The sequence below is a fragment of the Panulirus ornatus genome, chromosome 43 (assembly GCF_036320965.1).
Source record: "Panulirus ornatus isolate Po-2019 chromosome 43, ASM3632096v1, whole genome shotgun sequence".
NCBI lineage: Eukaryota > Metazoa > Arthropoda > Malacostraca > Decapoda > Palinuridae > Panulirus > Panulirus ornatus.
In genome coordinates this window covers 18,280,133-18,304,897 of record NC_092266.1, presented here as the reverse complement: position 1 = coordinate 18,304,897, position 24,765 = coordinate 18,280,133, and the positions used below count along the sequence as shown (strand labels likewise).

General features: G+C 35.9%; 1 protein-coding gene and 1 long non-coding RNA gene across 8 annotated transcripts in view; both read right to left on the bottom strand.

Moving 5' to 3' along the window:
* Nucleotides 1-25: 25 nt before the first annotated feature.
* LOC139762357 (uncharacterized) lies at nt 26-8,979 on the bottom strand. 2 transcript variants are annotated; one of them, XR_011715698.1, is made up of 3 exons: nt 8,495-8,979; nt 955-1,046; nt 26-452 (listed from the first exon to the last, which is right to left on the bottom strand). It is a non-coding gene; the product is annotated as an uncharacterized lncRNA (long non-coding RNA). The 2 variants fall into 2 exon arrangements; XR_011715697.1 differs by having other exon boundaries at nt 8,386-8,519.
* Nucleotides 8,980-9,528: 549 nt separating this feature from the next.
* The window catches only part of LOC139762354 (calcium/calmodulin-dependent protein kinase kinase 1-like), a 238,194-nt gene continuing 222,957 nt past the window's right edge, over nt 9,529-24,765 (bottom strand). For all 6 annotated transcript variants that reach the window (XM_071687105.1, XM_071687104.1, XM_071687106.1 and 3 more), the window contains one exon: nt 9,529-14,323. In XM_071687105.1, coding sequence (XP_071543206.1) covers nt 14,257-14,323 — 67 coding nt within the window. In that variant the 3' untranslated portion in view covers nt 9,529-14,256. The remainder of the gene's footprint in view (nt 14,324-24,765) is intronic.

Genomic DNA, 24,765 nt, shown 5'->3' with positions numbered 1-24,765 from the left:
CATGGTTTTGATGTCACAATTTCTTGTGTACACTAGAAATTACTGTTAATATCTTGGAAGTTTAAAAAGAATGAAGGAAAGAGGCTTAAGAAATGGGAGGAATGGTTTAGAAAAATGAAAAAGTTTCTAAAAGGTAATTTAGTTGAGAACAAGAAGTGCACTTAAATTTATAAGCTACAATGTAAATGTAGCAAAAATGCAATTTTTTTTTATGAATGCATATCAAATTTATTGATTTATTCCATTTTCCATATTTAAAGAAAATCACTCCACCTTGTCTCACTCCAGTAGCATCTCAAGCCCTCATCACCACCTTTTTCAATAGAATTGTGGTAAACTTTGTCTCCATTACCAATGGTGTGGCAACAGCTGCTGAATCAGATCAGCCCTGTTCAACACATGCACAATTATCATGGAGTGCTTCTTGTGCAGGTAAACATCATGGTCCAATCCTGAAAGTAACAGCCACATTTGAAATGTGCTGACAAAATTTCCTCAACTGGTTTCTTTTTTATTATTGTGAGATAGGTTATATGTAAACACTAAGTTAGCATGAATGGAAGAGGTAATTCAAATACTGGTTAGAGGATCCACAGGAAGGAACAACAAAGATAAATTTGGTTCATCCTACGTATATATGATTTGTTGAAGGATGGTAGGCTAATGTTTGAAATGAAGTTATTTCAAAATGAATTTTGGATTTTAGATAGAATAATAGAATCATTTAAAGAGAAAGGAAATATCTTCTTACAACCAAATTCTTCAGTGGGTGATTAATATTGGCTTTATGATTCCCATTACCTGTAAAATCAGAATTTCCACTCTTGAACCTTGCTTGTGACACACTTTAAGGAATTGAAATTTCCACTCCAATATCTTGATTGTTACATGTTACATTTGACCTCTGATGAATGATATAGAGGTAAGGGTATACAGGAGGACAATACCCCCTACCTTAAATCTCCTATGTGCTACCAGTGCACTGGGTAAGACTATGATTTTGTCATCCACATGGTCTTTGTTCCCCTCATGGGCAGCCCTTTGATCTACAAAGACACAAAATAACCCATGTGTTTTATTTGCACTCTACTCACCAAGACACTCATTAATTACTGGTGTTCAAACACTGTGTACAACAATTAAAAAAAAAAGATTTGATGTTTCAGCATTGCTTTAGTCGTAATCCCAAGACCAAGAAGCCTATTTGTGATCATCTTCAGGCCAGAAATCTCTGAGCTTGATATTTAGTGTGTGATCTAGAATTTAACTTTCTTACTCAAAATGAAATGAGTAGTTGCTAATTTTTTTTTTTTTTTTGCAGAAGTATGTACAGGACATAGCCATCCTTGTGTTTTTGGCAACAAGAACATTTATTAGGTAGATATATAATGTGTCTTTTAGCTCTAATGTCAATTTGAAACTCTTGGGGAAAGATTTAGCATATCTGACAGATTATTGTAAATGTGAAAAATGATCACCCTAAATGAACAGAAACAAGAATTACCACTGGTCAACAAGGAAACGATTCATCTGTCCATGTAACAATAGAAGACATGCATTCATATTAAATTTAATTTTCAGTCATGTTGCTAAGTAATAACTAGTTCTCAGTTTCATCACATTCATTACTGTAAATTCAGATGCTGATGAAATAGTAGAATGGTTTCCCATTAGATTACTCTCAATCACTCTTGAATTACAATCATTATTGTCAGTCATAACTCATTTACTGCTACAATAGATCACGAGGTTGTAATTTACCTGTCAGTCATAGCTACAGTACGTCTTTGAAAATAGAAGTGAGCTTATCTGTTCAGAGTAATCATTTACTTTTTGTTTGTGCATAATCACATTGTGTAAGTCATAATAATTGAAGCGGTTTTCTCAAAATCATAATGAAATGATCATAATTGTTGTTTGACATATTGTATTTTTGGTGTTTAGATTTTTGTGTGTATGCTGGTAACCTAATAGATATGTTCACATAAAATTAGAATATTTTTGTCCTTTTATCAAAATATATATATGAAAAAAAAAAAAAGGATAACCCCAAAGAATAGCCAATAAGAAGTGAGTGTTTGCCTGCATGGACCATTTTTGCTTTATCATTGTAAGATGCTTATTTTTATTAGGCTTAGAGGCAATTTGATGAATTCTTATGAAGGCATTTATTCCCACCCTCTCTCAGTCAGTCGGCATAAAGTATGCCTTATCCTGGTTTGCAGACCTATTCTGAATATCCCTTTAAACCTATTTACCAAACATTTTTCCTTCCTCAACACAGACTTCTTTTCTGTCAAGTGAATTGGTCACTGTTTACCAAAAAGTTCCCTTCATTGTCTTAAATGACCCTGGCACATGACTGGCTTAAAGCCTAAATAACTAATCAACCAAAATGTTTGTAGCTACAAATGCACTTGTGAGGAGTGCATTTAAGTGGAAATGAAAATAACTAATGAGTAAAGAGCTTACTGGTAGCATTGCAACATGATCATTTTGGACAATATTTGAATTGAGGAAGGAATAACCATTGATAAAAATAGGGAAAAATTTTGCCCTACTTCTTAAACTACTACTATCTATAGCCCTTAACACTTTGCCAAAAGGTAGGGCTAGTGCATAGTGCTCACTACAGGAAAATCTAGTTAAGAAGAATGAGCTGTGTGAATTTGAGTGTTGTCAAGTGTTATCTGTGACAAGGAGAGATTGTATGTTTGTAGATAGCATCAGTTCAAATTTTAAAATCCATGTACAATTCAGATGCAAATTCAAATTTCACTTGTTTCATTGTTATACCTTACTTAAGCTCGCTACTTAATAATTCACTTTGCTCATGTTATGTTGTCTTATAAGAACCATAAGAACAACAACTGTATGTAACGGTATTTAATAATGTCTTCTGATGTATGAAAATTATATTTTTCAGCTTCCTTTTTTTTTTTTTTATTTAAATTACAGAATGATTGCAATGCAGAACTGAACTGTATTGTATGTTTTGTACCTTTGTTCGCAGTTGCTACCAAATAATTTACTATATCGTTATACTGTTTGTGATAATTAATATTGCTGATAATTGCTATTTTCTGCAATTAATATTGAGCTACAAGTGTTAAAAATATATTTGTACATTCTAATGAAGAATTTGGGTTTAGTGTGTATGTGTGGAAGGTTATGAAAACAACCACATGGTCCATTAGGGTCAGGAAAAGAAGTGGGTGTATATACCACATTTTTGCACTAAGAAAGTTTTAGGTGTGTGCACTATTTGTGGGCTGAAAAGAGTGAAATGGAATGCACTATGCAAAAGTCTCCACACACCATTAAATGATATGCATAGAAAACTTGTTAATACAGATAACGGCTTTTATATAAGGGGAGAAGAATGTGTCAAAGTAAGTGGTGGTATGTATGTAGGGGTGGATCAAAACTGTGAATACACTTTGGCTATATAATGCTTTTATGGATGGAGTAATGTGCAAGATTAGTGATGTGGGGTTACTGTGGTGTGGTACTTGACCATGGAGAAACAGATTGGAATTGGCAGCAGTTGCTGTATGCTAATGATGCTATGTTGTTACTTATACAGAGTTGGATAAAATGGTGGGCCAGTCCAATGGTGTATGTAGTAAGAAGATGCATAAGCATCCACAGGAATTTTTTATGGGATGGGGGAGCTAAAATCCCCAAGATGAATTTTAAGTGATGCTGAGAGAAAAGGAGAATGATTCCTTAAGGCTTTATAACAGGTTTGTAGATATATATAAGTTATTTCTTAATTTTCCATGGGGAAGGAGAAGTGCCTCCCACTAAAGACAGTCATGAGAGGGGTGCTGAAAATGAATGGGAATACAAGTACAAAGCAAGTCTAACAGGGACTGAAGATAAGATTGTAAGATACTGTAAGTTTGCACGGTAAGGAACAGAAGTTGAGGACAAATTTAGTTACTGAGAGAGACAGTTTAGTAAGGATAGTATTAGGAAAGTTAAAGGTTGAACTATGCAGAGGGTAGAAACATGCATGAAGGAATACTTGGCCTAACAATGTGTATGTCGGTTATACATAGTATGGATGAAATTTCTTTTAGGGTGGCTTGGCCATGGAGAATGTAAGGCATATGTTAAGAAAATATGTAACGGTAAAATAGGTGTGGGATTGCTGTATTTAGAATGCTGATTAAGGATATGGTGACTTCAGCTGAAAATTCAAGAAAGATTGGGGATCAGATGCAATGGAAGGATTATCTGTATGAAGGTGGATCTATTCGTCTCACTTGATGAATCTGCTTATAGTAAGAAAAAGTAAAAAGTACATTTATGAATGTCGAAGACCATGTTTTACTCTAATTAGGCATGTATCAAGGATGTGTGGGAGTGTTATTAGGAGGATGTGTTTAAACATTCCACCCCATTAAATAAGGATGGATTATTGTAAAGGTAAATAAATAAAATGGTTTTTAAATCTGGAGAGGGGGATTTAAACCAGAAGAAATGTTAACTCAGCTTATATTATTTCTGGAGAGTACTTGCTTTGTTAGTGATGAGAGAAGTTTGAAGATTCTGTTCTTAGCGATTGGAGACTCCATTAGATTCCTCCATTATTCATAGTGGTGAGAAAAAGTGAGAATCTCTAATCAGAATTTTTGAATAAAGGATAAAGTGTTGATTTAATTATTTGTATATAATGTCTGCAACACTCGTATAGACCCACATGCCTAGGAATCCTTTTGAAAATTATACATCTACCCTTGTGACCTAAGATTATGTAATAAAATTATTTTTGTAATTAACTTTATAAGTAGGGTTAGCATGTTTCTAGATTTCATTAGCAACTTTTTAATCAGTGTGAATCACCCACTAATATTAGAATCATGAACTGTATCACATTCAAGAGACATTTCAATGCCATAATGATATCTGCATGTAGAAGCATATTTCTTCTGCAAACACTGAAAGCAAGAAGGATGTAAAAAGATGCAGTAGCACATAGGGCTGTGTTCTACAGATCCATAAGGATATCATATTAGAGAGTTTAGAAGAATGTTATGGTGAACAGTTGATGGACCATGTTATTTTGAATAAAAGACTTTGAAAGTTTGTGGCAGTGGGTGGCAAGTATAACTGTCAACAATAGGCAAGACCGGGCCAGATCCTATCCTGCATCACATAGGCAGCTGTAAACTTTTAGGTCTGTCCTCCTAGGTAGGTGTAAACTTTTAGGTCTGTCTTTCTATCTATATCTCTTATGTCCATTCCCTCCAGGAACTGCCATCAGGGGGTTGCCGCAGCAATTTTTCACTTATCCCTATCCTTACATGCCTCCCTCGCATACACATTTCATGCCTTCTTCCACTACTTCTCTCCCTCTAGGATTCTTCCACTGTTTTCCCATGTCACGGGTGGTCTTCCTTTCACACCAACCCCTTTAATTGTACTTTCATACCCCTTGTAAACCCAGTCTTGCATTCCACTATCCCAAACCACTTTAAAGTAATACATTTCACCCACTTCTACTATTCCATAATTCATTCCTTTTGCATTCCCTGCCATGCCACATCTCTCATACACCACTACATTTCTTTCTTCATTCCATTTATTCATACCACAACATGCTCCTCTCTAACAGCTCTATTTCCGTCGCTTGGATTCTTGACCTCTGTGACGCATTCCATGCTTCTGCTACATAGGTCAGGGTTGGAAGGACTATGCTGTCCCTTAATCTTCTCTTTGCTTCCATATTGCACCTCTACCCTTCATTATTATATTAAGGAACCTAATGACTCTCTTATCCTGTCCTGCTCTCTCCTTCCATAGCACAAAACGTACACAAAACAGCTCCCAAATACTTAAATTCTCTCACCTCTTCTGGTCTTTCTGCCCACCAAATGCAAACACAATTTTGTACACTCTTGTTTCACTCTATATAGTTTTGCAACATCTATACTTTTGTTCTGTTTCCTTTCAAACACTTTACTTTTAATAGCCTTTATCTTCAAATGCCTAGGCTTACACACATCCATCTGCAACTCCTCTTCACTCTCAGCAAACATCACTATATCCCACATACAGGCTTGCCACTAGCCACAATCACACTCCATCTTTGCACCTCCTTTCCCTAATTTTGCTTTTATCTCTCTCATCACTCCATCTGTCTATATATTAAAAAGCCAAGGTGACATCACAGCCCTGCTTTTCACACACATGCATACAAAATCTTTTACTCAATTTTCCATGCACTTTTACATGTGCATGTGCATCTCTACAGAATGCTTTCACACCATCCACTAGTTGTCACCCTACCCCATATACCTTTAACACATCCCATAAAGCATTCCTCTCGACTTTGTCACAAACTTTCTCCGAATCCACAGAAGGTGCATACAATTTCTTACCTTTGGTTACATACCATTCCATGGTCATCATTACCTTAAAAACTTGATCTACACATCCCCTTCCTTTACTAGAACCCCCTTGCTTCTAAGTTATTCTACATTCAGTCACTTCTTTCAATCTGTCAGCCACCATTCTTGCATATACTTTTCCTTTCATATACTTTTTCTTGCATATACTTTTCCTTGCATATACATCTTCCTTTCAGTTCCAACTTTCGATTCTGCAACTCCCTTCCTTAGTTCTCACATTAACATTTCCACTCTTACATCCATTTCTTTCCTTTTTCATCTCCTTCCAGTAATTTTTTATTTTTCCAAAACTTTTCATTCAGCTTCTCCAAAATCTTCATCTATTCTTTGCTTTCCTGTACTAGCTTCTTAACACTCCACTTACGCATTTAATATTCTTTTCCTCCTCTTTGGTGAACTTTCACTGGTACAATCCTTTTGAGCAATCTACCATATGCCTTTTTTTTCTCTTCCACAGCATTTCTCATCTCTTCCAACCACTATGCATTGCCATTTTTATTCCTATATCTCATGACATTGTATCCAACTACTGATTCTACAACTTTAATAGTATTTCTCTAAACATTTTAAACACCTCATTCACACGACTGCATCCCTACATTCACAGCACTTCCATCTAAACTTTCAGTTACCCTCCTTTCATACTCCTTCCCTCATTTTTTCTGACTCATCTTCTCTCCTGCCAACACTTTTACCTCTCCATTGTTCCTAACACCATACCTCCACTTCTTGATCCTCAACCCCATAAGAACCACAAATTGGTCAGTCTCCAAAGAATCCTTTTACAACACTAGCATCTAGCACAGTGTTTCTCTATCTTTCTTCAACTGTCACATAGTCATTCAAAGCTCTTCTCCTCCATCATTTCTCATCCATGTATATCTGTAGATCATCTCGTGCTGAAAAAAGGTGTTTGCAACGAATAAACTCCCTCTCAGCAGAGACATCCAAAAGATAACTTCCATTCTCATCTACTCTATGCACTACCCATTAACCAACTATCACCATTTTCATCTTCTTTCATATTTGCATTCATAATTATTACAACCACATTTCTCTTGTCTAAACCATTTATACAGTCATTCAAATTTCTCCAGAAATGCTTCATTTCATCCTTAGTTCGTTCACTGAACATACCGATGCATACTTCACAGTTCCACTCTCTCCTTTTACCCAAACTATTCTTGATCCATTCCGTCCATGCTCTGCAACACCCTTCCACACACTCGGTAATAGTAGAATTGCACTTCCTTCTTTCCCTCTTCGATAATTTTCATTCATTCCCATCTATACCACTCCTTCCTCACCCTTCTGTAACTTACATTCATCATTCCATTTTTACTCCATACACCCTACCCAAGAATATGGGGTTTCCCCCAGTCACCAGCACATCCATGCCATAAGTTTTAACTTCACAAGCTTCTTCCTTTTACACTCATCAGTCATCCCATTTACATTCAGTGCTGTTACCCTCAGTCGCTCAACTCATTTACTCCTTAACATAACTGGTAGACTCCAGTGCCACTTCTTAGCCTTTTGTGCCTCACCCTTGACTGGCCAGTGGCATAGGGCAACTCCAACGCAGTTTCCAGAGGCAGTGAGGCTCCAAAGTTGTCCAAAAAAACAGCACACCAAGTTTTTGTCTGTATTTAAAAGGAAAACTAAGAGTACTACTGCCCTAATAGGGCAACACTTCCCACTTTGGTTTTGTCCCTAAGGGTATGATAATGAGGTCACTACGAGAAGGCGGGGAGAGACTTGAATATTCTAGAAAACTAGAGTATCCCATCAAGGTAATGAAATTCAAAAACATTTCCCAATTCCAAGCCTATCCCAGTAGCAGCACCTCCTAACCTAACTGGTTATGATACTGCCACTTCAGGCAATTGTACACAGCTACCACCCATGCCTCATCCAGCCTGAAGAAACCAACACTCCATTTCTTTCTGAAAGGCACATCCCTTACCTTTCTTAAGTTCTTGACCACAAGGGAGGAAGTGAAAGCTTGAATCCTTAAAACTAGAGGCTGAAGATGTAACAAGTCAAATTTTCAGATCTAGTCCATCTTGGTTTACCTGTATACTCATTGCTCATTTTGTAGTCTCAAGAGCTTTCATTTTGGTTGCTAACTGGTGCTGGGGTAGAGGACTCGCAAACAGACCTCACAATCTGTAATTGTAATATGTCTTGAGAATGCAATGTCTAGCCCTGGTCATATTAAAAAACATAGATGTCTTCAGATCCAACCTGCCTCCTGGTATTTCCTTCAAGTACTTTATATACTAATCAAAATTCCTGCTTTTATCACTTAATTCTAGTCTTCCGTATTAAGTCACAAGTCCAGGTCTGCTTAGAGTTTAGTCTTCCAAATTAAGTAATAAGTCCAAGTCTGATGAGAGAGAGGAATGGAACAGTTTCATCAAAGGGCAGCCATTCACTACAGAGATTCATCATAAAAAGTTTGTCATAATAATCAGTCAAAGTCTCTACTGAACATTCATCAAACATTTACTCTTCGTATAGAACATGCTAGAGCTGTCCATCAACAGCTTTAGAAGTCAATGGGTTGTTCAACAAAGAACAAGGTCTTTATAAAGACTCTTCATCTCCTCATCAACTCCATTATAAATCTCATAAAACAAATATAATTCATAACCAAAAGATTTTTAAGATATATGTAAATAAATAAAGCAAAATGAAGATTTAGTATTGTAAGGTAAATGGATGATGTAAATGTGGCAAATTGGTGAAAGAAATGATGCTATCCACAATCAAATATGAGACCATGGTTGCTGATAAGTAGATTGACTAACAGATTTAGTTACTTTACTGAAATGGATTTTTCTAAAAAGCCAAGGGATTAACTCAAAAAAAAATTGTGGAGTCAATGGGTATGGGAATAATGACCAATAATAATGCAAGATGTGGATTAAGAGCAATGAAAAATTGCTCAAAAAATACCAAATGTGGTTGAAAGTGAAAGTGAATGGTACCTGGAGTATTTGACAAACACGGACCACGGCATATTGCATACTGGCAGAGATTATAAATCTGCACTTGCTATAATCCTGTTCATGGTAATTTTAAACAATGAGTAAAAGAGCTCAAAATTCTTCAAATGTCGATTTAATAGAAGTGTACATATTAAGTTGAAACTCACAAACATTAATTTCTTGTACCCTCAAGATACAGGAATAATATGGCAAAAATCCACAGTACATCCAGATACTGATAACCTTCTGAATGGCAGTGGATCACAATTAGATTTAAGAAAAGTGACACAGTCTAAAAATAGAAATTCCAACAGATATGAAATGTAACACATTAAAAGTTTATGTACAGGACACATCGAAACTGGAAAATTTGCAGTAATGCATTAAATTCCACTATATTATGTATCTATATATGTATATATATATATATTATATATATATATGTCTGTACACAAAACAACTGTGCAAAAGGACATTCAAGGTAATGAATGAGAATTGGGAAATACTTTCATCAAATCTACCTGTTGTTAGTGTATAGAACTTCTTTCATACCCGAGCCTTCCTTAATACATAAACAGTCACTTAATCCAAACACCCCAAGTATCAATACAGACAATTCATTTGAGTCACTGTTCAGCTTTTTCATACACCAGCTGTTTACTGTACATCTAACACTACTATCCACTCCTCTCTTACTCCTGGACATTTTTTTTTTTTTTCTAAAAACTCATGCATAATGATCAGCTTTGCAAGTATCAGTTCTGTCATCTAGCTTGTAGTTGCTATGCTGACTGTGTTCCATAGCTTTCAGGTATCCAACTATATAATCTTGACTTAAATTTTCAGTCGTTGTTACCTTGAATTAGTGAGTTTGCAGTCAGCTCCATGGACTCAAAAATGTACTGATAGTAAACTTCATACTGTTTTCAAAATATGTAATTCATTGGCAATAAAAAATTAAGGGGTTCTTTTCTGGGTAGGAGCAAGCTGATAAAACTTGAAAAGGAATACCCTCATTATTAAATAATGAATAATAATTGAATGATACCTGTAGTTGTCACTGAAATTTAATAATGTATCTAAGATGACCTGAAAATATTTATAAGAACCATGTTAATCAAAGTTACTAGCGTGTTAAATATATATCTAATAATTCTTATATTTCCAGTTCATACATCTTGAATTCTTCGTATTCCCATATAATAAATGAAATACATGACAAACCTTAATCAGTAGCTTGTGAATCAGAAGAAATCCTGGTCTGATAGTAAAACAACCAGAAAAACAAATTTCCAGCTGCTGACTTTTAAAGAAATCTTCTGAGTTGATGTTTGGTCCCATGGATGCTGATAACCAACGTAAAACATTAACAGTTTATACAGTCTATGGAACAGTCCAGCCCTTGCTGAAAAGTAACTATTCTATGGTTTGCATGTTATATTATTTATAATGGCATTTAGTTTGCATAGGGAAATGCAATGCTGTGACAATTTAGCACTACAAGTTTGAATTACACAACTCTGTACTTCACAGTAGGTAATTTAATGTGTGCAAGTGATCACCCAATTTCATTTGTTGACATGAAATACTTTACAAAGTTTCGATTCCCTGTCTTAAGTATTGCTGTGTGGAATCCTCAGAGTTAGTTTCAAGTAAATAAGGTGGGAATAAACCTTTTAATGAGTACACACACAAAAAAAAAAAAAAGGATGTCCACATAACTGCCACATTTACATGGTTAGTGGCTTACATATACAGCAATGCAAGAGCTTCACCTTAACAACAGATACATAACTGTTTCCTAGAAAAAATGTCAACTATTTTATAATCACTTCAAACTATCTCTATCATGTTACTTTTTCCTGCACTCAAACCAAGGTAATGCACACTAAATCTTCCTCAAATATTTCAATTACAGGCCATTACACCTTCACAAGTGCTGGTGAAGACCCAACAGCAGCACTGAAATACTGGAGGAGAATTCTGTCCGCAGGTGTGATTATCAAGCTAGTGAAGCAGTTGCCACTTTCTTACATTAAGAAATAAGAAATTGAAAAGGATAAGGGCTACCTCGGCAAATATACACAAGGGAGGAGAGTAGAAGCAGGGTAGCATGAAAAGAGGGACAAGAAGCAAGGGGAAGCACAAAGAACTAGAGAAATGGAAAATAATTATCTCTGAAAGCTACTGTGGAGTCTGAGACTGTGCTCAACCACCATATGGACTGTAGGATAACGGGAGAAAAAAATTTCATGGTAGTGATTCTCAAGATTATCAGGGTAAACCAATCTACTACTATACTACAACTCATAATTGAAATATAAATCTGGGTTAATGAAACTGATTTCATAATCATCTAGAAATACTGAACAAGTCATTTGCAAGTTCCTGTAATGGAAATTTATTTCTGATTTGCTCAAAACGAGAAATCAAAAAGCTTAAAAAAGATCAGGATTGAAGATATTATACAATAACGTAGCATACAAATTGCCTTCAGATTTTTACATAGTTTCAGTAATTTCATGTGAATTATGAGAGGAACAGCACATGGTGACATTAGTTTTGATATAGTACTTGAAAAACCCTTCGGAAAAATACCAGTCATACTATAATGACTTACGATATACAACCCCTATCCTGTGTTTGTACACTTTGGTTATCAAATTGAAGTAGTAATCACTTTTACAGAATTTCATTATAATCATTGTAAGTAAAATGTCAACAGGAAAAACCATAATTGTCATAAAATAGAAATAATGTATGCATATAATGTCAGATGCAAGACAGCCTTTGAAATGTTTGTTTTGCATAGAAAGTGAAATTCATTTCACAGGGAGCCTTACTTATGTTGCATGCTGGGAATTGGATCTTGTATTAAGAGACAAACACAGACCCTTAGCTGCAATCCCATTCAACTCATCCAAGAAAACCGGCATTTAAAGAACACTTTATTCATTTACTTTGTATAAAAAAATTTGGAACTACTGAATAACAAAGTGTAAATAGGTCCTAAATGCAATTACATTCCAAAACTGTTCAATCAAAACTTATACTATATGCCAAAATGCCAATTACTAGAATATGTTGAGTGCTCTGCAGCTACTGAAACATTTACTTATTTAATCTAAATAGGCTAGTCAGAATAATCACAGAATAATTACGAGACTGAAGTGCTTGTCTCAAACTCACAAAGTATAACATTAAGCAAAAAACAGTGTACTTACATATCACTGAGTTAGTATTGTATTTAAATCTAGCACAACATTAAAAATGTATTTTTCAAATACAGTTATAAGAAATTATGCATCATTAACATCTTAGAAAGAATAAACATCTTGTCACGTGAACAGCACTTGACAGATTACAGATGATTCAACAAGTCTCAATTCACAGCCCTGACTCACATGACACTACCAATTAACTAATGATGTCTTTGCACTATTTCATAAAACAGCCCTGCTGTTACAACCCAGGGCAAGATAATGATATTAGCCCTCCTATTACAACTCAGAGCTATATACTATCATCCTAGCAAAATTTGACAACATAGCCAAGAATCTGTGACATTACTGATCTAGCTCATACAGCACAGTAGTTGTGTCGTGCTAAATGTTTCAATTCAGGCACGCAAGACATTTATTTATGTAGTACACTTTCCAACTGAGCAGCAAAATAAATACAATATTAAGCTTTCCAAAATAACAACAGTAAGTAATAAGAATTTTAGGGATATGAAATGTAAAGTACTGGTAATAATAATACTATCAAAATAGGTAAATTCATGCAACTTTTTCATCTAGCATAATGAAAGAAGTCATTATAAATATAAATATATATATACACAGGTATATATATATATAAAATGATGACCACTGGCTCAAGCAATCTTGTATTAAACATCCTCGTCAAATATTCTTTCAACCAAGACCCTTACCAGATTTTTAACCATTCCTAACTTTCTCAAGTCTGAACTGTTACTTTTTATGCTTATAGATTTTGATTTCCATAAAAAGAAATACATATCAATCAGGATCTGTGCTACTAACTGCCAACACACCTACAGATTGTCATCAAAATGAACCACACGTCAACACTAAACATCACAGATGTTAGAGATTATGAACTATGCCTGAAATGTCAAAGATACCACAAACTAGATTAACTGATACCTTAGCACCACCTCTTACATGGAAAACTATGTCTATATCTTGACAATATTTATAGCACTTAAGTCATCTTTCTTAATGCATTTCATTATTACATGAAGAAATATTGTCCAATAAATGTTAGTTCTCACTTAAATGCATTCCAGTGCACCTAAAAACTTTTATTTATAAGAGTATAAACTTATAAAAAATTAAGATACTACCCACCCGTATAAGTTTAAACAGGGTAATACAGTGAAAAATGGAAATGCCATTGAGTAAAAGGTTACTGCTCCTTTGGTTATATAGAGAGGTCTAGTTAATATAAAATATTTCCCATCTATGTTCTGTGCAATTACAGATTCAGGTATTACCGTACCTGACTTTGCCATGCTAGTTCATCACTTCTGATCATTAATGATTACGTCATAAGAATACCAAATGCCTACTTGTACTTATTCAGTTGTCCACTACTCTTTCTCATGATTATGATTTTGTTCATCAAATACCTTGTGCCACTACTTGTGTCTTAATCGAACTTTCTGATCTAGCTTGGCTGCAGTTGTTAAGAAAATAATTTTCACTTTTATCACTTTATACAGCATCTGAATCCCCAAATTGATGATTCCACTTGCCACTATCCTTTTAACAATGGTCAAATTCCTCCATCTATTCTGCATCAGCTGTTAGCCCAGCACATCATCTGTCCTCTCCACTGACCTCCAGCTCATCTACTGCTGGGAGGGAGGTGTCGAGTGACCTCTTCCTGTAAAGGAGAAAAATAATTTCATGGATCATTACATGTTCTGTAAACATGGTTATGCTCAAGCTTTGTCATTTATTAAATTTTATATCATCTCATTCTACTTTTATTAATTCTAGAAATTAGTCAATTAATAAGTTTACAATTAGTAAGCAAAGAAAAGCTTCATTTGAAATGACCTAGGCATTCTTACTTTTATTCAAAACTTGATTCTCAACTCTTATTTCCTTTGGGTAAATACAATGGAATTCTTCTTTTGGAATTCTAACCTTAGGTTTAAAAAATGTATTTTAATTTCATATCAAAAAAGAAAAAGATTATGTTGGATCAGATAAGATTGTCATACTTGGTATTCACAAAATAGTCTATTGTCTAGAAAAGCTAAAGTTATCAGACAATTTTTAAATAAATGAAATAAGAACTTATATTATCATGCAAGTTTTTTCTAAATTTCTACATCAAAGGGAGAAAACTCTTTATGCACACATGAATAGCAAGTCTGAGGCCTAGGATGTGGAGTGGGGTTACATAATAATGATATTAACAAAAATAGCTTGAACAATACTGTCTTTTTAGTTGCATAACCCATTAGAAAATGTCAAGGGGAGTGAGATAAAGACTGGAAAATACTGGTATTAACAGGGCAGTGACCAGATTTCAATCAATGGTATAACATGAACATCTCATGTCATTTTAAAATTTTCAACCAATGTAGCACTTTTGCGTTAAGTAACTGCAATCACAAAGAGGAGCTTTATATACATTTGTATAAAAATCAACTTATCCATAACTTCCTTAAATACTATCTTCTATGACAGAGGAGGGTGTCTCACACTGGATTTCCAACTTTAACATCAGAATATGTCAAATGCATCAATCTTAGCCTCCCTTATCAAAAGTGACTTTTCTCCCACAGCAAATCCACAATCAGGTAGGGTCTGGTAATGCCAAAGTTACGGTACCATTGGGTTGGATTAATTTGATGAAATCAAAATAATTTTACCGTCATTGAACTTGAAATAACAATGGACTTAATCTATGAAACTAACCCTAGCCTGAAATATCTCAGCTTGATTAATGTTTTATTCAAGCTTATTGAAGACAGAAGTCAGAAACTGGATGTGCTTGTGCATACTCACTTCACTGTGATTTTCTTATGAATTGTTTGTGGTGTTGAAATGGACGTTTAATAATCTCAGTTAATCCATACCAGACTAAATGACCATTATGAGATGCACCAGTGCTGCTGATATAACTCGCTCAGATATGACAAGAATTCATGGAATGGCTGATGTATGATTACTACTAACAAGGAACACCTACTATTCATTTCAAATATAAACCTCCAGCTCCATGTGTTCCACTTGTTTAACAAATTATTTTGTATTCCTTGATTTTAGTATTCTGGATATCATAAACAATAAGCAACTCTCTTCCAACAAATCACCAATCAGCAGACAAGGAAACACCAACTGATTTTTTCCTTTTCATACATAATTGCTATTTTGTACATAAGCGAGGTAGTGCCAGGAAGCAGACAAAGAATGGCTCATCCACATATATATACAAATTGTTATTATTATTATTATACTTTGTCAGTCTCCCACGTTAGTGAAGTAGCGCAAGGAAACATACGAAAGAATGGCCCAACTCACCCACACACACATGTACGTACATACATGTCCACACACGCACATATACATACCTATACATTTCAATGTATACACATATAAATACACAGACATATGTACACATGTACATAATTCATACTTGCTGCCTTTGTTCATTCCCATTGCCATCCCGCCACACATGAAATGACAACCCCCTCCCCCCACATGCATGCGAGGTAGTGCTAGGAAAAGACAACAAAGGCCACATTCATTCACACTCAGTCTCTAGCTGTCATGTATAATGCACAGAAACCACAGCTCCCTTTCCACATCCAGGCCCCACAAAACTTTGTATGGTTTACCCCAGACACGTCACATGCCCTGGTTCAATCCATTGACAGCACGTCGACCCCGGTATACCACATCATTCCAATTCACTCTATTCCTGGCACGCCTTTCACCCTCCTGCATGTTCAGGCCCCGATCGCTCAAAATCTTTTTCACTCCATCTTTCCACCTCCAATTTGGTCTCCCACTTCTCGTTCCCTCCACCTCTGACACATACATCCTCTCTGCCAATCTATCCTCACTCATTCTCTTCATGTGACCAAACCATTTCAATACACCCTCTTCTGCTCTCTAAACCACAATCTTTTTATTACCACATATCTCTCTTACCCTTTCGTTACTTACTCGATCAAACCACCTCACACCACATACTGTCCTCAAACATCTCATTTCCAACACATCCACCCTCCTCCACACATATAACCCACGCCTCACAACCATATAACATTGTTGGAACCACTATTCCTTCAAACATACCAATGTTTGCTTTCCGAGATAATGTTCTCGCCTTCCACACATTCTTCAATGCTCCCAGAACCTCACCCCCTCCCCCACCCTGTGACTCACTTCCGCTTCCATGGTTCCATCAGCTGCCAAATCCACTCCCAGATATCTAATAAAACATTTCACTTCCTCCAGTTTTTCTCCATTCAAACTCACCTCCCAATTGACTTGACCCTCAACCCTACTGTACCTAATAACCTTGCTCTTATTCACATTTACTCTCGGCTTTCTTTTTTCACACACTTTACCAAAGGATAATAAATATAAATACATATACATAAAATGCCCATACATGCACATATACCTAACACACACACACACATATATACATATATATATAAGTTTTGTGGAGCCTGGATGTGGAAAGGAAGCTGTGGTTTCGGTGCATTATACATGACAGCTAGAGACTGAGTGTGAATGAATGTGTCCTTTGTTGTCTTTTCCTAGCGCTACCTTGCGCACATGCAGGGGGAGGGGGTTTTCATTTCATGGGTGGCAGGGTGGTGATGGGAATGAATAAGGGCAGACAGTATGAATTTTGTACATGTGTATATGTCTGTGTGTGTATATATATGTATACGTTGAGATGTATAGATATGTATATGTGCTGTGTGTGGACGTGTATGTATATGCATGTGTATGTGGGTGGGTTGGGCCATTCTTTCGTCTGTTTTCTTGCGCTACCTCGCTAACGCGGAAGACAGCGATAAAGTTTAATAAATAAATATATGTATATATATACACACACACACACATGTACATATTCATACTTGCTTGCCTTCATCCATTTCCTGTGCTACCCCACCCCACAGGAAACAACATCGCTACCCCATCTCAGTGAGGTAGCACCAGGAAAACAGACAAAAATAAAGGCCACATTCGTTCACATTCAGTCTCTAGCTGTTATGTGCAATGCACCAAAACCACAGCACCCTATCCACATCCAGGCCCTGCAGACCTTTCCATGGTTTACCCAAGACGTTTCACATGCCCTGGTTCAATCCATTGACAGCATGTTGACCCCGATATACCAACTGATTTGCCTATAAAAATTTCCTATGGAGGGCTGCTGGATGCCTCCAAAGGCCACAACTGTATATGTATCATCCATATTTGCTGATTACTGAGTTATTACCTATTATCCTCATTATCAAGCCACACCATTTCCACAGTGTTGTTTAAAAACTGTTTTTGTGGATTACTAGTCAAAAGATTAGAGCTCAAACCATTTCAGAACAAACTTCCATGAGGAGAAAACAGAGATCTGTAGTACCTCATAAAAGAGAGACAAGTAGACAGATTAGAATACCTACATACTGATCTTTGAAACAGTGATGTAAAGAGGTTAATGATCTTCCTGTGAGACTCTACACCCCTCTACACCTACACATATCATTGTACAAGACAAACGGTTCATAATTCTAACTTGCATTTATCAAGCAATATTTCCTAAACCAAAGTTGAAATCTTCAAGGCCCTGGAAATTCTCATTTAAGAACTTAATACTGTAGTCTTTCCATATTCTATTTGAAAATAGCATATGTTATTCTTATTAGTGACTTCTGTCTCAGTCTGATATCTTTCCAGTCTTTTTCTCATTCTTTATCAACTTCCTGTATATTCTGTATCTTGTTCTTAAGAAATCCTTGTCACTCCTCCTCTGGTGTCAGACTTGTGTATGCACCATTCCTTTTAACAATCATCTCTATAAAAACAAAGAGAGTTTTACCTTGAGTCAGTGGTAGCCTCCCCATTTAAAAACATAATTGTAATGGTGGCCACCAAGTGAATTATCCTATGATAAACCTGAATCATCATTCTGTGACTTTAGAAAGGACAGAAACAATGCTTATATGTAAACTGACACTAGAACATCTAAATACAGCTGACACTTAGTAATACTGCTTCCAATCCATGCAACTGGCCTCTCAGTACTGTAGTAAATAGGATTTTGAAGTTAATATTAATGTGTGTAAAGTAATTTCTGTTCAAGAATAACAACATACTAAAAATGAATGGCAGTAGGAAGCAGAGTGTCTTATGAAAGTCTGTGATCATCATCTCCCTTTTATAAAGGTGACAGACAACATATGTCCTGATCGTCCTTCCTTTCCCTCTATCTTTTCTCTTCCTTCTTTGTCTCTCCTGATCCCCTCTTTCTTTTCTTCACTTATATTTCCTTCTTTTTTCCTCATTCTCTTCCAATTTTCTTTCTTCTTCACTACTCATTTCCCTTCCTCTGCCCTCACTTGTACTTTTCCCCTACTTTAAGTTTTTCCTTATTCTCTCTCTACCTTCTCTTTTAAGCATCTTTTTCTTTCCCCTCTTTCTTTTCCAAAAAGACAATCTGAATATAACCGGGGTTTTGCAACCAAGGAAAAGCATGGAATACCCTCAATTGAAAGTTGATCTGATGTGAAGACAGGAAGGTTGTTCAACAATTGTTTTAACTCTGATGATAAAAAACTGATAATCTACCTATCACAAGACTTCATTCAGTAAATGATAACATTATCAAACAATACAATAGTACTATACCATACTGAACTAGATTTGAATATTCACATTACACTGACTGGAAAAAATGGTCTAATCATTACCTATTCAAATTTCTGCAATTGAAAGTGCTAGGGACTCTCTTAAACGAGGTGTTTATATGGCCTTCATAATGTAGGAATCAACACATTTCTTTGTGTAGGCTTTCCTTAATATATCTCACAGAATGGAAGTGGGTTTTTCATCTAGCACCCTCCCTAGGGTGGTCTTGTCTTCCCTGCTTTCCCCTTACCTCATCAATATGCATGCAAATTTGGTTTTGGGGATATAAAAACTTATGTGTCCAAATAAGCTTACTTCTTGTGAGTAGAGATGATTGTTCAAGTATAATTTCTAAGTTATGCATAATGGTCATGGACTGTCTTAGCCGGAGACCATAATTCCTTGCCCTATTAACTTACCACCATCCTATGTAGACCATAATGTAAAAGAAGAAACAGTTAAAAAAATTCTAATAAACAGAAAACTTTAGTTCTTCATCACTTACCATTATGAAGTCCCATACTCATACATGCATAGAGTGTTTGGTCCTGAAGTCATTTTCCACAGGGTAATAACAGGGGTCGTAACACAAATGAAGCAAAATAATGAAGTGAATAAAAAAAGTTGCACTAACCTTAATAAATAGTTTACAGGAAAAATCATTTTCTAATTTTATCAAAACTAGGTCTACTCACTGCTTCAGTGTCTCCTAAACAGGTTATGTACAAGGCACAGTACTTCATACTGAGATATGAAACACTGTCCGAGAAAATCTTTGACATCCAAGGAAGGGGTATGCCGAAGTAGTGACATTTATATAACACATGACAATAAAAACCTACTCATTCAACAATCATGAATGAAGCTTTACACTTACAAAAACAAGAAATTTCAAATAAAATGTTAATTTCTATTAATTTTTTCTTTTCACTTTAGCTTCTAATATGGTGTCAGCAGTGCTGCAATAAAGTTAAAACTGCAGATAATTAGGATCAATTACATCTGCAATTAACATTTCTTTATCGCAGCTAAAAATGTGGCAACTCTTGTGAGAGGTAGACTTATTATACTTTGTGATTTAGCCATAACTTTAATAGTTAAGAATGAAAGTAGAACTGTAATATATCCAGTAATTCAAAATGGGTCTGACTCATTTATGGACTTCTTCTGTTACATTAAATTTTAGAGAAATCCCTAACAGTACATAAAATGCTGAACAAACATGAGAATGAACGATGAGTATCAAGCCCCATTCATAATGACAATCAAGAAGGGAAATCTATAATGCTGCTGCAGTATAGTAAAGCAATACATGTGGGTGGGGTAGGAGAACCATAATAAAAATCAAATCTATGAAAAAAAAAAAAACCAGTGATGCTCTATTTGTTGTTAACACCATTGCAAAGGAATGCTACAAAAAACAAAAAGACATAAATGTTCAGCTTTGCCCACAATCAGCAAGCAAATAAAATAATCTTGTGTAAATGTAGTAAACACCAGCAGGAATTTTACTTATCACAGTTAAAAGCAATTCCATTTATAAAAATGCTTTCTACATTGGCTGCAACATGTGCAATCCATGAGCCTTATGTCATAAAAACAAAAGATTGGAATGAAAGTTCAATAATCACAGTACTGTAGATAAAACATTTACCCATTAGTGCATCAGTCAACAACCACCGTGTAATGCACCACTCACTTGCCGTGTAATCTTGGTTTGTTCTTTGTGCTAACAATTTGTGTTTTTTGGCATTTAATGGTATCTAGTATGAAGGCTCTGATCTTATAAATGTGACTTTTAAGAATATGCCGTAATATGTTTGCAAAGAGAGAAAAGCACAAGACTCCGTTCATCACTGTGATTGCCCTCGAAGTTGTGTCAAGCATTGCTCATTGTTTTTTTTGCAAAGAAAATCAAACCTAAGGAAATGTTCACAATACTGGCATTGAAACTTTTATGAAAAAATGCTAACCAAAGTAATTTAAAAATGAAGATCCAATAGTGAAAACTGAAGTTTATTAGACCTAATGTCACAAGTTACCAACTAGACTTGACCTTCTATTAAGACTCATGTTTTAACACACAGCAGCACTCATGAAGAATAACACTTTTAAAAACCTTGCTTCTCCATCGTGCTGAGGCATCGATTTTGAAACTGACATCATTCAATTTTTTCTTAAACAGTGAATTCAAGGTGTGAAGATAAGAAAAAATTAGGACTGAAGTGGTATAATGCAACTTTTTGTAGCAAATACTGACTTGCCACATGATTGGTCAGAATAATTCTATTACCTAAAATGCAGATCAGCTTATAGTCAGGTTTGGTGTATCTGATTATGGCAAGGTCATAGTATGACAACTATAAGACTATCAACTTTTTTTCAGAAAAAAAGATATTTAAAATCTTCTGTATTATTGTCTACTGACTTTGCTGTTGGTTATCATTTAATTTTCTAAGCAACTTCATCTGCTTCAGTGAAGTGAGGTAGTGTTAGGAACATTTAAAAAGGGCTCATTTGCATACATCCACTCTAACTACCAAGTATAATGCACTGAAACAAGAGTCTACTATCCAATGCCAAACCCCACAGGCCATTCTGTGGGTTACCCCGACCAATGCATATGGCATGGTTCAAACCACTGGCAGCACATTTCATCAATCTAACTCATTCTATTCCATGCATGCCTCACATTCTCCTTAATGTTCAGGCCCTAGATGAACCAAGAACATTAGGTTTGTAATGCTGATGGCAGCTGAGAAAAATAATCTTATTCATCAAGCAAGACATGTGATGAATGCTTCAAACTATCCCTGCCATCATGCCATATATTTTATAATACGGAGGCAACCCCGTAACTCACTCTCCACTTCTGATATGTAGGGCCTTTTGGTCATTCTTTGCTCACCCTCTCTACATGTACAAATTTCAATACATCCTGGTCAACTCTATCAAACTGCAATTACTACCATGTATCTCTCTTACACTGTCATTCCTTACATGATTAACCTACCTCCCAGACACACTGTCCTCAGGCATCTCATTTTCAACATGTCAAACCTCTTCCATGAAGCTTCATTGATGACCTCTCATCCCATGTCTCATTTACCCTCTACCTCAGTCCTTTATCTCTCTTGACCTTCTGCTTTCTCTTGTACACCTCCCAATGAATTGCATTCCTTCCCTATTATTTATGTTACATTCTTTTCTCTTGTACACCTCCCAATTACTTGCATTCCTTCCTATTCTTTATGTTACATTCTTACATGACCACTGGGAAAAAAAAGCACTTCTCACTTTCCCAGAGCAGAAACTCAACTGTCACTTGTATATCAAAGCCTGGATCTTTAGTATTTTCCTGATATTATCTTTGTTTCTCAAGCTATTTAGGTTGAAAGAGACTGCCTGATTATGCTCACTTGATAATGCCATTTGTCTATCTATCAAAAGAATTGCATGATCATAAAATTCCAATTGGCATCAGCAACTCATTAATAATATTACACAAGATACTGCGAATTACTTATCAATTTTTTCTAAGATTTAAGCAAAGGCTCATGTGCCCTGAACCATACATCCAAGCAATATAACAACAAACATATTGAAGGTGGAAAGTTAGGAAAAATATAAAAACAGCACTTTTCTCTCATCCTTGCTGCTCCTGCCTTATTGAGATAGCATTAGCAACACAGCCTTGGAGGAAACCATTTTTTTGGATCCTTCTGTTCATTCTCTGAATCATCTTCAGTGACACACAGTACAGAATCTCAGTGCAATGTTTTAAAAGAATTTCTGAAGGAATCTTATCATAGAATGGATGCTCAGGTATCTTCTTCTCAAGTTATATCTTATACTGTAATGATCAAAGTAAAGGAGATATATGGAATAAGGTGGACTTTATCCTAATATAAAAGGGGAGCGCACAAAAACACCGTATAAACAAGGTAACATCATCGCATTCCCTCCAGAGAGAGAGAGAGAGAGAGAGAGAGAGAGAGAGAGAGAGAGAGAGAGAGAGAGAGAGAGAGAGGGGGGGGGGGGGGGCAGTCTACATAATTAGTGAACTTCTGTTCCGCTTCTTAGCCTTTAGTGCCCCACTCTTCACAGGCCACTGGCAGATGGCAACTCTATCGCAGTGTTTGCAAAGGCTTCTACTAATTTTCCAACTGACTACTTCTACCTAATGCTCCTGCCTAATGTTCCTACCTAATACTTTTACCTAAGGCTCCTGCTAAATGTTCTTACTTACTACTTTCATATACTGCTCCTACCATTTTGCCAAAAGGCAGGGCAAGAGCATAATGCTCCCCACAGCAAAATCTAGTCACTAAGAATGAGAGGTTCATATTAAGTGTTGTCAAGCATTATGAGTGACAGGAGAGATTGTATGTTTGTGGACAGAATGCCAGTGGTCCATGTACGGGTGAGGCAGAAAAAATGACTGCTATCTGGGTCAGAGAAGTGTAACATGACTATCACTGAAGCGCTGGCTCACTTAGCAGTCATCACTAACCCTCCCAATACTCAAGCTGGTAGTACTGGTAATATAACTCCCTGGTTGTTGGCTGCTTAACAACTACTACTGTCATAAGAGGCAAATAGTTCTTTATCATTTTGCTATCTAAGATGTATATAGACGTAAGGAAGACTGATCTGGTGAGAGTACATTGGCAAAATGATAATTTTCTTCATTGAAAGGCTTTGACTTTTTTTTTATATTAAAAATTGTTCAACCAGCTTATCTGTACAAAACTTAGGCAATATGAATGGCAAACACTGTATCATTCTGGTATATTTTGGCCAGCTGATTTCGTCACATTCTGAGGTTTTGCCTTAACAGCAGTTTGTGATGCATTATATATATGTAATTTAGCATGGAAACAGAAGGTTGTGCCTGAGGATTGGGCAAAATCTATTATTGTTCCTTTATTCAAAGGAAAAGGTGTGAAGGATGTATGTAGCAATTACAGGAGAATATGTCTGTTGAGTATAGCAGGAAAGGTGTATGCACGAATATTAATTGATAGAGTGATGGAAGTGACTGAATGAAGAATAAGTGAAGAAAAAGGTTTTAGTAAAGGTAGGGGATGTGGATCAGATTTTTGTAGTAAAGATGACCATGGAAAAGTATTTAGCAAAAGGTAAAAAGTTGTATGCAGCTTTTATGGATCTGGAGAAAGTGTGTGAGTCAAGTGGAATGCTTTGTGGAGTGTGTTAAGGATATATGGTATTGGGGAAAAGTGTTGCATGGTGTAAAAGCCTTCTGTAGAGGAGGAAATGTGCTTAAGAGTGGATGGATAGCTGGGCAAAAGTTTTGGGATACATGTAAGTGTGGGGCAGGGTTGTGTGATGTCACCATGGCTTTTTAATACATATATAGATGGAATGATAAGAGAGGAAAGTAAAACTAGGCAAAAGGGGTACAGAGATGGAGTGTGGCAGTGA